This window comes from Podarcis muralis, chromosome 1 (genome assembly GCF_964188315.1).
Source record: "Podarcis muralis chromosome 1, rPodMur119.hap1.1, whole genome shotgun sequence".
Lineage (NCBI taxonomy): Eukaryota > Metazoa > Chordata > Lepidosauria > Squamata > Lacertidae > Podarcis > Podarcis muralis.
Genome location: NC_135655.1, coordinates 109,657,673 through 109,673,039, shown reverse-complemented (window position 1 = coordinate 109,673,039; position 15,367 = coordinate 109,657,673). Strand labels below are relative to the sequence as shown.

The following is a 15,367-nucleotide window of genomic DNA, read 5'->3' as shown; positions in this document are numbered from 1 at the left end:
TACAAGACTCTTGGCTAAATTACAGGTGTAGTAGACTGAATTTAACCACTAGATGGCATGTTTAGCAAGTTAACGTCAACTGTTTATATGGCATTGGGCTTGTGTCAGTGAAAGAAGATTCCACCTAAACATTAGGAAGAACTTCCTGACAGTAAGAGCTGTTCGACCGTGGAATTTGCTGCCAAGGAGTGTGGTGGAGTCTCCTTCTTTGGAGGTCTTTAAGCAGAGGCTTGACAACCATATGTCAGGAGTGCTCTGATGGTGTTTCCTGCTTGGCAGGGGGTTGGACTCGATGGCCCTTGTGGTCTATTCCAACTCTATGATTCTAATCTTCTGACATACATTGGCTTGGCATGCTGTGCTGTTCTGCAAACTTTTGTGGTGGAAAACTAACATAATCAGTATGGCTGGGTTTAAGCCTCACACTTGGGATGGTTGACAACTGGGGCCAGAGGCAACTTAAGTAAAGGTGCCAAGATAACTTCAGATGAAAGATGGAGAATGAGACTCATGGTAAAAAACAACAACACTCAAGTTAATCAGACAAAAGGCTCTGAAGAATCTTCTCAGTGCTTAATTTGGAGGGGGGGAATGTATTCATTTACTGATTTTTGTATGTTCTTTGGGTAGTTCACAGAACAAAGAAGCCCAAAAAAATGTGAGAAAGTAGCTAGGACCTGAAATGCAGAAACATCAAGTAACAGTGGGTGGTATACAAACAAGTTGAAGGGTAGGACTTGACCACAGTTATCAAACAAAGCCCATGGCTTGGCAGGGATTTGAACCAGTTTCCCATTGTCCTAATCCAGGTGGTTTGCAACTCACGACTTGGGAAATCCTGACCTATAGGAACCCTGGACTGGCTACAGAGGAGTTAAGACCAGCTCCAATAAAAAAAACTGTGCATTTGGAAAAAGTTGGCATTATTCCATTCTAAGTTGGTGAGAATCTGTTAGTATTATTACTTAATTTAAAGGTAAAGGTACCCCTGCCCGTACGGGCCAGTCGTGTCCGACTCTAGGGTTGTGCGCCCATCTCACTTAAGAGGCCGGGGGCCAGCGCTGTCCGGAGACACGTCCGGGTCACGTGGCCAGCGTGACATCGCTGCTCTGGCGAGCCAGCACCAGCGCAGCGCACGGAAACGCCGTTTACCTTCCCGCTATACAGCGGTACCTATTTATCTACTTGCACTTAAGAGTGCTTTCGAACTGCTAGGTGGGCAGGAGCTGGGACCGAAAGACGGGAGCTCACCCCGCCGCGGGGATTCGAACCGCCAACCATACAATCGGCAAGTCCTAGGCACTGAGGTTTTACCCACAGCGCCACCCGCATCCCATTTACTTAATTTATACGCCGCTTAATGCAAAAAACAGACTTCCAAGAGGCTTCTGAAGTATAAAAACCATGTTTCAAAAATATCACTAAAATGCACACTAAAACAATCCCACATAATCATCCATACTGTCAACTAGGCAGAGAAGAAGAAGATTATCAGTTGGAGAGCAGAGCCTTTCCTGGCCTGCCTATTTCTCTTAGCTAACTAAGACAAAAGAGTTTATCATTCATAGCCTTGAAACAGGGATACACCTGCGCATGTGTGGATGAGGTTAGCAATGGGGCTAGACAGTCCAGAAGTATGGCCTAGTAGTGGTGGGGGCAGGAGGCAGACCAATATAATTCAGACTCACAAATATGCCACAATGGGAATGAAGAGTGGCTGATGAAAGTTAGAAAACAGCAATAGCACAACACAACACGAAGAGTCTTCCATCTTAAAGTATTTAACATTTCCTACGTAAATTATCTGTGCACTCCTTGACTGAGCTAGAAGAAATCTTTCTAAACTTTTACCGCTGCAGTAACTACACAAGCCATTAACTGCACATTGCTATGGATTATTCGCTCTCAATGGTCAGTGCACTTGCGTATTACTGATGACATTTCTCTGCTCTCTTCTGCAAAAACACACAGAAGTGTTAAGTCAACTACAGCAATCTAAAACTAAAGCGCACTCATGCACTGGCTTTCAGATTCACTTCTCTGTTCTTGCAGCAAGTCTGAAAGTATTTGACACAAGTACTTGCAAAATGTATGCGGCAAAAGAAAGCTAACTGACAAATGCATCCTTTCATCATTTTTCAGTATGAGATAAATTAGTTTAAGCTTAATTATCCAGCTGGACTATGCATCTGAATAGCTATTTGCAAAATTTATATGCTACTAACCTGCTCACAGGGGCTATTATAGCAGCCTGCAATAAAAATTTCTTTTGGGTTGTTATGCCAGTATTTATTCCTAAACAAGCCAAAAGAGAATTTCCCAGAAAGATGAGAAAGGAGAAAGATGAGGTGACAAAATGGGAACGTCTTTAGCAACTGCACAACATATACAATTTGAAGCATTAATCATTAAAATGGTGGTGCCTTCTGTTTTAGCATTCTCCACAGAAATTTAAAGTAATGACCACCTCTGAATTTCACATATTGGACAGGGTTCTATTAATTTTTATCTGCTGAAAACTAAGGGGTATATTTAGCCATCTTTTTGCATTAATTTAAAATGCATTTTTAAACCACCCCAGACATTGGATACTAGACTTACTTAAATTTAGCCCGGAAAAATAATTAATGGTGCTTCCTTAGTTTCCCCATACTCTTTAAAAATTAGTACAGTCGTACCTTGGAAGTCGAACGGAATCCATTCCGGAAGTCTGTTCGACTTCCAAAACATTCGTAAACCAAAGCAAGGCTTCCGATTGGCTGCAGGAAGCTCCTTTGGAATTGCACAAGGGGGGAAAAAAGAAAATCTGCCTCTACCGGGGGAGGTCATATGTAAACAAGCAGATTTTTGCAATATCTTCCTACCAAACCATTAAAATAAGTTTTTTTTAAATTCATGCAAATGTTCAAGGATGCACGTGAATAAACTAACACTACCAAAAAGCAGTGGAGGTAACTATTGTACAGATTTCCTGGCTTATTTATCCATCTTCCTGATACCATTAAATTAGGCCAAAGCCACATAATTGATAATGATGACACAAAGTTTGTGCTCTATTGTTCCATGCTGCAGCTGCTGCAGAGCCAGCTCGTCAGCTGAATGCCCCCAAAACCACCTTTTGTGGTGCTCTGTTCACATGGACCAGATTAGCAATGCAACTACGATGACTTAATCAAAACATGGTTGTTTCAACCCGATTTTGTTTGTCCTGTAGGGGCTTTGGGGACCTTCTCTAGGAAGAGCGGAAGAGTTAACTGAGGATCCTGCACAAACACTGACAGATGAAGAGCTTGAGGAGCTGGTGAAATCATGTGCAGAAAGCGACAGTAAATAAGATGGTGATGTAGAGCAGGAGGCAGCAAGTTGGGACCTGTAAAAATATTCCGAACGCTTCCGTGCCATTAAGCACATGAACGATACGATTTATGTCAGGGAACTGCCATCAGCTCAGAGGCGAGAGGTGGGAGGGTAGTTGTGTTATAGGGAACCTCCGAAAATCTTGCGAAGCAGCTCCTCCTCCGACGAGGAGGAAAGCCCCACCTCCAGTGGAGAGGAGGTGCAGCAACCAGGGGATGCTAGGGAGAGCCTCAACACTGAGCCTGAGCAAACAGGAAAGGAGGGAAGCACCCCTTTGCCAGCGCCCACTCTGTGCAGTAGGTTTCGGTGCAAGGAGGGGAGGAGAAGGCTGGGGGTCACACGACTGTTATGCTGGGGGAGGTACAAAGACCACCCACTCCCAGATTCTGCTAGCGATTGAGCCGGACATGAACTTACGACGCTCTTCACTGTAAATAGTTTGCACTGAGAATAAAGCCTGGAAAAGGCAGGTCGGAGTCTTGCCTGTTTGCTCTCGAGCAACCACACCAGCCCCTGACAATTTATGACTACGATCCCTCCATAAAACATACCTTGGATTACACTATGGGATTACAGACACCTCAGAGAGAGATGCTTGAAGAGGCAACAGCGGCAGGAGTGATCCTGTGAGCAAGTATTACGGTAGGTGGTAACAATTAGCCCCCAAAGTGGGAGCATGTGATTGGGCTGGCTGGTTGCCATAATTGATTGATTAGTAGCTTGGAGAGAGGACTCAGGAAAGCGACCCCCTCCTTGACAATGCTGGGTTGTTAAAAATTTTTTTTAATGGCTTCTTACAGGTTTTCCTTGCATTACGTGTTTGTGTGTAGTTCCCAGGAACTGACCCCATGTGTAAGTTGCAGGCTTACTGTACTTGAACTTTATTTATGGTGCACAACACAAAATGCACAGTTTAGTTGTCTACAGACTCAGATCACATTATATCATATTCCGTGGGTTCCACTATGAGATAAGCTGATTCTTTAGTGGTCCTGCCAAACTAATTCAGTATGAGAAGCAGCAGTACATAAGAAAAGCAACCATAGCCCTTGAGAATGACAGGAAAGGGGCCCTAGAGCGGCAGTTCCCCAACTCATTTGGCCTAACACTCCCTTTTCGGGGGGGGGGGGGGAGATACTCAGTGCCCTCCCTGAAATCCACCTTCTTTAAGTGAACAAGCAGAAGGATGTAGTCACAGATTTGCATTCTTTTATGTACAGTGGTGCCCCGCAAGACGAATGCCTCGCAAGACGGAAAACCCGCTAGACGAAAGGGTTTTCTGCTTTGGAGGTGCTTCACAAAACGAATTTCCTATGTCTTGCGAGTTCCTGCAGGGTTTTTTTCCTTCTTCCCTTTTTCCCAAGCCGCTAAGCCACTTATCAGCTGATCCGCTAAGCCGCTTAACAGCTGATCCGCTAAGCCGCTTATAAGCTGATCCAATAAGCCGCTTAACAGCTGATCCGCTAAGCCGCTAAACAGCTGATCACTAAGCCGCTTATCAGCTGATCCGCTAAGCCGCTTAACAGCTGATCCGCTAAGCCGCTAAACCGCTTATCATCTGATCTGCTAAGATGCTAATCTGCTTATCATCTGATCCGCTAAGCCGCTAATGGGCTTGCTTCGCAAGACGAAAAAACCGCAAGAAGAGGAGACTCGCAGAACGGATTCTTTTTGTCTTGCGAGGCACCACTGTATCTATGTTTCTACCTATGCCCCACAACACAGTAAAAGAAAGATGCTGTTGTAAATAGGCAGGCAAACTGTGACCCAGTTTCCAAGCCTGGGTGAAGCCAAAAAGGGTTTACCCAAGCCTGGGAAAGTGGGATCCAAGCGAGACCCAACGACGCCTGACCTGCCAGTAAGCATCATTCCACAACAGATGAAACATGTACGAATGGCTTCCCAAAATTTTCTTATCTTCTTTCTTTATGCTTCCACTGCCCCCTTATTTTTATCCAACGAGCCCCATTGCACCTGAGGCTACTACCACCTCCCCCTTGATCGTTCCAGCATCCCCCAGGGGGCGGCATCGGCCACCCTGGGAAATGCTGCCCTAGAGGCAGGATGTGCTCTATCTAACCAGACTTAAAACCCCTGTAGTTCCATGGAAGCAGCAGATTTACTCACCATAAAGGATACAATCCAAGCCTTGTAATCATGAAAATGACAGCAAACGAGAGGAAGAGGAAATCACACAACTTTTGACATTTGCAGTAGTTTGCCATTTTGGCTGCCTATAACGAGGAAGGAACACGGGTTATCTCCTTAATAAAGTTACGTCTAAAATAATTATTGCACACAATACCAGACAATTAATATTCAAATGATGCATAGCATATCAGTGTGAACTCTTTAGTGCCCTTACCTCTTCTACTGACGATGCTTCACACAGCGGCCTCATTTGCATATCACACTAAGCCAAACCATGGCTTAGTGTAATCACACAATTGTGCAGGTTCTGGGAGAGGAGATTATGGCTGCCTCGTTCTCCCTGGTTGTTTTGTTGAGCCAAGTCATTGCTTGGCTTCATGAGTCACCCAAACACAGGCTTGCAGTTTAGCTCTCTCCAGACCAACCAAAAGTGGTAATCATGGTTTACTACTCATGGTCTCAGTACAGGAGAGTTAAAAGAACCCCCAAAAGCCAACATTTTAGCCTTCTTTTCTGTGTGTTTTAAAAAAACAAAAATCAGAAAAACCTAGGGCAAATAAAAATTCAAACAATACTAAAAGCAGCAATAAAAAAAGACAGGCGTTAAGGGTGAAATTCTATATACATTTACATTGGAATAAATTCCATCAAGCAATATGAGATAACCTTCTTACCAAACATGGCATGAATAGGACTGTGCTGCAGAACACAGCAGAAACAGATTTTTGAGAACTCACATTAAAAGCGATTAGGTATTCCATAGATTTGCCTGTCACATCTCATGTGTACAGGGGACAGAAAGCAACAGCTCTGCAGCTCACCTTAAGTGCCATGTAGGCTCAAGTGGGAACAGGCAGTTCTGGAGGTAGCCTGGCCCCAAGGCTAAAACCAGCACTTTAAATTGATCCCAGAAACAAACAGGCAGCAATGAAGATGAGGAACTAATAGACTAATAAGCTCCAATCTTTGGACCCTAGTCTGGCTGCCACATTTTGGACTAAGTAGGACACGAATAAGTAGGCCAGGTGTGTTTTCAAGAGAGGAGGCAACAGCAGGTAAATCATTCAAAGCTGATGAAAGGAAGTCTTCACTGCTGCCTGTATACCCAAGGCGCAAATAATGTCTCTGCACTGCGCACCTGCCCTTTCAGGGGAAATATAACCCTTGTCTGCAACAGGCTTTATATATACACCCAGGTCTCCCAGAATAAAAGTGATGCTAGTTATACAGACCTTTGCTATGATTCAGCAACTACATAGTATGAAAAAGCATTGCCGTAGTCAGTTAAAATGTGGAGATTCTATGGACTCCCAAATCCTATATGGTTTTTTTCAAGAACTCACTGAATAGCCATGTTTGACAAGTACAGCCCAACTGAAAACTTTTTACTCAAAAGAATGTTTCACTGTGCTCACGGTGCTTAAGAAAAGCAGCACTGAGCCACCTCTGAGACAAATTTCAACAGCTAGAAGCTTTCATGGGCTTTAGCAGTGTTTCCAAAATTTGGTTTTTTAGACTACAATTTCCATCATCCCTGACTGCTGTTCTTGCTAGCTAGGGATGATGGGAGTTGTAGTCCAAAAACAGCTAGAGACCCAAGTCTGGGAAAGACTGGGCTGTAGCCTACTACTTTAAAACGTCGTTTTTCTGGAAGAAATGTTTTGAAGACATGAAGATTTATTATGGCTAAATTACTCTCTCTTACTCTCACCTCCAGCACGCTGTCCACCACATCATGAAGACACATAGTTAGGACTCCCACTCGGATGAAATTGACTGTGTAGGAGAGGGTTATCAAAATGACTGCTATGATGTGATGGGTAAACATGATGGTAAAGTCCTGAGGTGGAGAGATAAACGGAGTTACAACATTTGTTCACAAATTAATTTGGCTTTTCAAACATTTATTCTTACAGATATATAAAATTAAATAAATACCAGATATACAAACTCTGCACATATATTTTATGAGAGAAGATTAGAATGCAGTCAGGAACTTAGCAGGGGCACAGGAAACGGCCTTGTGCTGAGTTAGGCCATTAATCCATCTATCTTACTATTGTCTGCAAAGAATGGCAGTCGCTCTCTGGGGTTTTAGGCTGAAATTCAGACAGCACCTTCTGAGTCCTGATGCTCTACAGTTTAGTTTTTTTGATTGAAATATTTACAGAGTGTCCGGCATACTCAAATATCGCAGTAGCGCACAATAGTAAAAAAACAGATTAGAACAGTTTTCCGAACAGAGATTTGACAGTGACCACAATTTTTTTTGGGACGCGGGTGGCGCTGTGGGGGACGCGGGTGGCGCTGTGGGGATGCGGGTGGCGCTGTGGGTAAAAGCCTCAGTGCCTAGGACTTGCTGATCGAAAGGTTGGCGGTTCGAATCCCCGCGGCGGGGTGTGCTCCCGTCGCTCGGTCCCAGCACCTGCCAACCTAGCAGTTCGAAAGCACCCTCGGGTGCGAGTAGATAAATAGGGACCGCTTACTAGCGGGAAGGTAAACGGCATTCGGTGTGCTGCGCTGGCTCGCCAGATGCAGCTTTGTCACGCTGGCCACGTGACCCGGAAGTGTCTCCGGACAGCGCTGGCCCCCGGCCTATAGAGTGAGATGGGCGCACAACCCCAGAGTCTGTCAAGACTGGCCCGTACGGGCAGGGGTACCTTTACCTTTACAATTTTTTTTTAGCATCCTACCAAAGGTGCACAAGTTCGGAGCCTGTCTTACTTCAAAGGGGGAGTAAAATACAGCCCATTCTAGCGACAGGCCCATTGTGAGATTGCAATATTTCCATGCTGCTTTTTTCTATGTAAGCTGATGTTTGTGCAAGTTCGAAGAATTATGACAGAGCCTGAAGTTATAAAAGGATCAAAGTAGTTTAATACCATACCAACACCCCCAAATTCTTTATTTGCTGGTAACTTGAAGTAGCAAGGCAGAGCTTAGCAGCAGCAGGAGGGCATCTGTTTCTAGGACTTCCCTTGTGATGTATATGATAGCATTTTCAAGTATAGTAACATCTAGAAACTGCCAGGGCCTTTGCTAAAACTACATGACTGCATTTGACACGAATCCAACACATTCCTTCCCTCTCAAAAATGCAAATAAACCATTTAATTGAGGTAGCCATTTTCTAAAATCCTTTAAACTGACCTCAAAACAGCATCTCTCTCTCTCTCAAAATACCATCTGTCATCTGACCAAAACTCAGCAAACACATACATAAATTTGACTGATGTTAAAGTAATGACATTCTGGGGCAGCTATAAGCTTCTTAGGAGACCACACTCCCCACATGACTGTTTCTGTCTTCCATAAATAGGAATGTGTAGGAATGTGTAAAACAAAACAACCACTGCCCCCCCAACTCTTGCGCATACATCAAAACGCAAAGTGTGCCACTGTGAACTGGTGAAAAAAGTTCATCTACCCAGTCACATTATTTTCACAGAATGCTGAGCTGATAATACATGCTGGACTGCAGATATTGCTCATTAATCTTCAGTCAGGCAGGGATAATCTACTGGAATTTATACCCCACCAATAACTGAAAGAGGCTTTTGAACATCAGCAGTCAGTTCTATTGGAAGGTATTTCCCCGTCAGGAAATTGCTATTAGGGCAAAGAGCAGTGTAAGCACATCTCTGTGGTAGATTTCACTCTCATTCTAGGATCACACCATTGCCGGACATGATCCAACACATCTTTCCCCTCTACAAAGAATATTCCTTCTCGCTACCAAATTGGCCCAGAAGGCCAAGAAGCTGGATCTCCTGCGCAAGGACTTCTGTTTGCACAATGGATCTTCCTCCCTCTTCTCTCTGCATGCCCTCTACGCTCCCCCAAAGTGGCTACTGGAAGGTTGGCAGAAACCCCTAAAACAGCACATCATGGGAGAAGCAGGGGGATGGCATGATCAGAACAGTGTGATGTTGAATCCCTCTCCGTATGTTCTGGTACAGAATTCTTCCAAAGCTTTTTGGAGAGGCTGGAGTTTGCTAGCAGATTGTAGTTTGCTAGTAAACTGTAGTTTCTGTAATCACCGTATGTTTGTGCAATGATCTAATAAATTGTCTTAAATGCTTTGACTGCTCAGAGCATTTATGTGACTGAGCATAAGCCAACCCAAATTATTTGAATTAACTACATTCATTCGATAATTGAGTTAATAAAATGGATGATGAAAATGCTTATTCTTCTGCTCTCCAGATGTGCATCCACCATCTCTAAGCACCAGTGACGTTTGTTTATTCAAAAACATTTTCAGTTGATGGGACTCTTTAGTCGAATCCCACGGCCCCTCCAGACGGAGTTTGGAGTCTGGTGAGTGCTGCTGGTTTTGTAAAGGGTTTCCAGGGTTTAGACTAGAGGATGTTTGCAGACTTTCCCAATGTCGTTTCAAATGTACACAATGTCACTTAAATGTGCGGTGCCTTTGGAAAGTGGCCCCCACGTATATGGGGAGTTGCCTGTATGAACAGTGGCCAATATTGCCACACAGCACTGGAGATGTTAAAAACCATTTCAAGCTGGTTTGCAAATGTCAGCAAATGTCGCTGCCCCAAAATGCAGTTGTTTTCCACCGCTGCCATCACTGCATTTAACTTTGACAGGAGTTCACAGCTAGAAACAGGTTGTGGCTAATTCAATGTACAAGCGTTCACCAAAGCGTACTTTCACAGCCTTCTTTAAAAACGGTTGCTCCTTTAAACCCACAGATTGCTCTTACCTTTCTTTTGATGTCAATGAACTGAGAAAACATTAAGGACCAATAGTACGACAGCTGAAGTATGTAGTAGTAATGCATTTCAGGCATCAGCGGCTGAAAGAAGGGGATATAAATAAAGAGATTAAAACAGAGAGGTTAAAAACCTTCAGATCCTCACTTGAATGGCAACCTCAGGCCACTTATAGAATATTTCCTATCTGGTAAGATTTCTAGCGAGTTCCTCTCCCGCATTTAAAAAAACTTACGGAGAGAAAAAACACCACCTTACCAACACTTATCCTTTTCTTCCTCTATGCGGCTCACATTGCTTCCTTGTTCTGGCCTGGTCTGCAAACACTAAACCATAGCTGAAATAAACTACTGCGTAATCTGAATGAGCTGCATGCTCATTGATCAAATTGCGAGGGCTTCCCTCCTCCAAGGCTTATGGTGTTTTTTTCTCTCCAAACAAACCACAAAAGCCCTGGTTTGAATGACAAAAAGCCAGACTGTAGTTTGCTTCCCACCAGCACGGCAGGAATGAAGGCGGTCCATAATAATAGTAATCGTAATCGTAATCGTAATAGTAATAATAATACCCCGCCCCACTCTGGGCGGCTTCCAGCACATATAAAAACATAATAAAACACCAAACATTAAAAACTTCCTGATACAATAATAATTTTATTATTATTGATAATAATATGAGCACAATTTCAGGAGTTTGCAGTAGTATGCCGCTCGTTCACATTCACCCATAATTTATTTTAACTATGATTGAATGTGACACATGAACCAGGCTAGCACTGACGTATTATGAATATGATGCAGGGCAAGCCTTTTTGATAAAGGGAAGAGCTGTGACTCTGCCTAATTCTGGAAATTAGGGCCTCCTGTATGCATTCAAATGCTTTGCACAAACCTTTTTGGCTGGAAACTTTTACTTATGTGGCTGGCTGGCACGTGCAACACTTGTCGTTTTCTATTTATGGCACACTGTGGGGAAATGGGTAGGTGAACCTACCTTTCACTAAAGCAGCTGGCCTAGTCAGACTTTGGGTCCTTTCCGACTCTAATTTCAACAGCCACCACCTTAAAACCTCTATATAAATTATTCTCCGCATAATGTGCTAATTAAAGGGATGTATTTGCCTTAGTGCTGACACTGAAGCAGAGTTTTATTTATTTATGATTTGGATAACCCACATTTGTCCCCTACCAGCTAACGGGGATTTAAATGCTGTGCTGTACAGCAAATGTATTTCACATCACCCTTGCAAATGGATAACGTGCCAACGTCTATGCTCATTACAGTAGCTTGAAAACTGTCCAACATTTTTTAAAAAAATAATAGAAAGCCCCTTCTCCCACCCTGCATGTTCAGATGTTTTTTTGTACCCTAAAAGGTTGGGTTCGTTCCAATACCTTTCAGTATGGTTTGCCTTTCGGTCTATAATCTGCTTACACAAGTGGATCCTACAACAAAATGTTGCATTGTGGCATCACCTCTTAACATTAATGCTTCTGTTCAGGGTTCTCTTCAGGCATGTCCTCTTTATGTTGTTGCATTCCACACACAGACACCCCCTCAGTTTGCCAGTTTCCCCCCTCAGTTGAAAAAATGCAGAGTTCAGTGTTTCATAGCTATATCCTAAAGCCTTGTTAATTAGTGATGCTGGTGAAGTTCTTTAGAACCAGGCTCAGAAACAGGGACTGGAAAAATCTGCCTCCAAGGAAGCATTCCTCCTTATCTTCCCTCCTCATTGGCAGCGTGTAAGAAGTAGCAGCAATGAGTGGAGAAGAAAAAGAAGAGTGTTTTCCTTCTCCTCCACTTCTCCTTCCCTTCCATCCATCCACCATCCAGATTAACAGCATCATGGTCTATTTTATACTCATTTCCATGCAATACCCATTACCTGATATGGGTATCCAGTCCAGCATAGCCGAGTGTTCCACACCCAGGGACTCTTTAAAGAAGAGGAAAAAAAGGGGGGGGGGAGAAGAGATGCAAACAAGTTTAAATGTTGGGAAATGTTACAGAAATGCAACTAGAGTTGGTGGTAGCTTTACATTTCCCTCCGCAAAGAATTTAGACGAGCGTTTTGCACAGCCTCACAATTACTTCCGTTGCATTTACAGAAACGAAGTTATTCATATTATTTTGAAACCGATCATTCATGAAAGCTCTCTACAATTAGTAGCATCCTGAAAACAATAATCTGATACTAATCAAGCTACGGATAAGATACATATTGTCCCATTTTTGCTTCCTAAATGACAATCACTACATTAGCAAAGAAAAACAAGGGGTGTGCTGCTATTGCTTGAGAATATTTTGACACATACTTACTTAGCCAAAATTGCAACGATCATTTTAAAATGATTTGTTTTGAGAATGGAAGCACAAATGAAAATGTCAGTAACTGGGAACTCTTCCACAGAAAGTCAAAAATGGCTAGCTAGGTAGACATTTGAAAAGCCAGTAACTGTTTGGGCTCACTGACTAGTACCTTGGAAGTCAAACGGAATCCATTCCGGAAGTCCGTTCGACTTCCAAAATGTTCAGAAACCAAAGCGCCGATTCTGATTGGCTGCAAGAAGCTCCTGCAGCCAATCAGAAGCTGCGAAAGCCCTGACGGACGTTCGGCTTCCAAAAATAGTTCACAAACCAGAACAGTCACTTCCGGGTTTACTGCATTCAGGAGCCAAAACATTCGAGAACTAAAGTGTTCAAAAACCAAAATACGACTGTAGTTCTAAACAAAATGAAACAAAATGGTGCACGTTCTTAGTCTACACTGGATTTCTCAGGATACACCTTAAACAAAGGCAGGGACGATGAGTGTCTCATGTGTAGATAAAGTCTCTGCAGATCAAATACTGCATCTACAAAATGTTTGCCACCTAAAATTTACAGTTTCCCAGGAAGCTGCTTTACCTATTCAGCTGCCAAATAACAAGTGAAGGGAAATTAAGTGTTGCCTACAGGTGTGCACATATCCACCCTAATAGCATATTTATGGAAATGCAGGAATGCTGCAAACACCGGAATCACCTTGTAACAAAGAAATCTTTATCAAGCTGTTGACCAACTGTAGTTTTCAATAAACTTGAGAAAACTTAAGGATCTCTTTAGAACGAAACCCAAGGCAGATGTGGAGGAAAAACCACAGGCATTTGAAAGTATGGTGAAGAATTTTTCAACGTACCAATAATGTGGAAAGTGTGTACATTACCCAGCTGCCAAGGAACATTTTGCATCCATTGTCTTGTCTCATTATCTTTAGGAAGAGGGGCTAATTAAGCTCAAGCGTCTAGAAGCCCCAGAACATTAATAGCTACACATATAGCTCAAAGTAATGCTTTTATCTAGTGTGTGCCAAATAAAGGTCAGGTTTAATTTTGTGTGTGTGTGTGTGTGTGGTAAAACTGCTTAAAATTCCACCCCTCATTTTGCATTCAACACCTTTTGCAGAAAGGCAACAAAGCTCTGGGGTTGCTCCAGCTACGGCATTACTCTCTATTTTTCAGCGCTGTTATTTTTACCAAGGTTATTTGTATGTTTGATAAGGCGGAATACATAAACCATGTGCATAAAAGGGTTGATCCAACCTCTTGGTCTCTTGACATTTTCAAAATGACAATAATTTTATTCAAGTGGAGCTGCTAAAAATTAGCATGCATAGCCCACACCACATCCAAATCAACTTCAGCTTTCTTTCCAGCTTCCCTAAGTGGTGCCTGGACACTGGAATGACAGGATAAAAAATATTTATATGAAGAAATAGTGTTAAAAGTCTGACACTTCGTTCCAATTTACTGGACCCATTCAGGTGCAGGAGCTGTAAGGCATGCAAAGACTTGCCCTTTGATGTTAGTGGCAGCTCTGCATGGGCATTCCATTCCATTATATTTTTTTCACCAGTACTCTTCTAGCAGGTGTATACATTCTAGAAAGAAGAAATTCTAAAACATCAAACACAATGTGGTTCAAATGTACTACTTTAGACTGCATGCCTGAAAATAGGGGTTTAACCAGTTCTTGACAAATTCCTGAAGTTTTGAAACCCAACCAGAACACCAGTTTGCTAGAGGATCAGAGGCTTCACATTTCTACCATCCAAATGAAACCCCAAATCAAAATATACAGCATTGAAAAGTGTACTCATGCAGTATTTCCCCAATGTCTTTTTAAAAAGAAAAAGAAAAAATGTTGCTGAATTAAATTTATATTTTGCCCTTAATCGCTCTACGTTGCTCTACGTGGGGCTGCCCTTGAGACTACGTCACTCTACGTGGGGCTGCCCTTGAGACTGACCCAGAAACTCCAGCGGGTGCAGAATGCCACAGCGAGACTCCTTACGGGGTCTTCGCTGCGAGATCACATTCATCCGGTGCTATACCAGCTGCACTGGCTCCCGGTGGAGTACAGGATCAGGTTTAAGGTGCTGGTTTTAACCTTCAAAGCCCTATACGGCCTAGGACCCTCGCACCTATGGGACCGCCTCTCCTGGTATGCCCCACAGAGGAACTTACGGTCTTCAAATAAAAACATCTTGAAGGTCCCAGGCCACAGAGAGGTTAGGCTGGCCTCAACTAGAGCCAGAGCTTTTTTGGCTGCGGCTCCAACCTGGTGGAACGCCCTGTCGCAAGAGACTAGGGCCCTGCAGGACTTGACATCTTTTCGCAGGGCCTGTAAGACAGAGCTGTTCCACCAGGCCTTTGGTCAGGGCGCAGCCTGACTCCCTCCTTTGGCAATCTCTACAAAGCTTTAGTCTATGGTTGCCATCAATTTGTATTTTAATTGATTTTTAGAATGTATTTATAATGTTGTACTGTTTTAGTGTTGTTAGCCGCCCTGAGCCCGGCTTCGGCTGGGGAGGGCGGGATATAAATAAAATTTATTATTATTATTATTATTATTATTATTATTAATCTGAAGATCACGGGGCGGTGTACAACACAAAAACACAAATGCATAACATAGTAAAAAACATACAGTAATCCTACTCCTACACGGAATGAGAAGGGAACAACTACAAGGGTAGTTTTACACTTTATACAGCCAATATATTTCCTGTGTGTACATTGTATTTTTAGTGACTCAGCTCAGCCACTTATTGTTATACTATGCAGGATGCCCGTACAGTTAAG

At 43.1% G+C, this 15,367-nt stretch overlaps 1 protein-coding gene across 2 annotated transcripts in view; it reads right to left on the bottom strand.

The window, feature by feature from the left end:
• Window positions 1-15,367, bottom strand: part of CERS6 (ceramide synthase 6) — an 82,185-nt gene that overhangs the window by 10,358 nt on the left and 56,460 nt on the right. For both annotated transcript variants that reach the window (XM_028747725.2, XM_028747734.2), the window contains exons 5-8: window positions 12,130-12,180; window positions 10,235-10,327; window positions 7,220-7,348; window positions 5,485-5,591 (exon numbers count right to left, since the gene is read on the bottom strand). In XM_028747725.2, coding sequence (XP_028603558.1) covers window positions 5,485-5,591; window positions 7,220-7,348; window positions 10,235-10,327; window positions 12,130-12,180 — 380 coding nt within the window. The remainder of the gene's footprint in view (window positions 1-5,484; window positions 5,592-7,219; window positions 7,349-10,234; window positions 10,328-12,129; window positions 12,181-15,367) is intronic.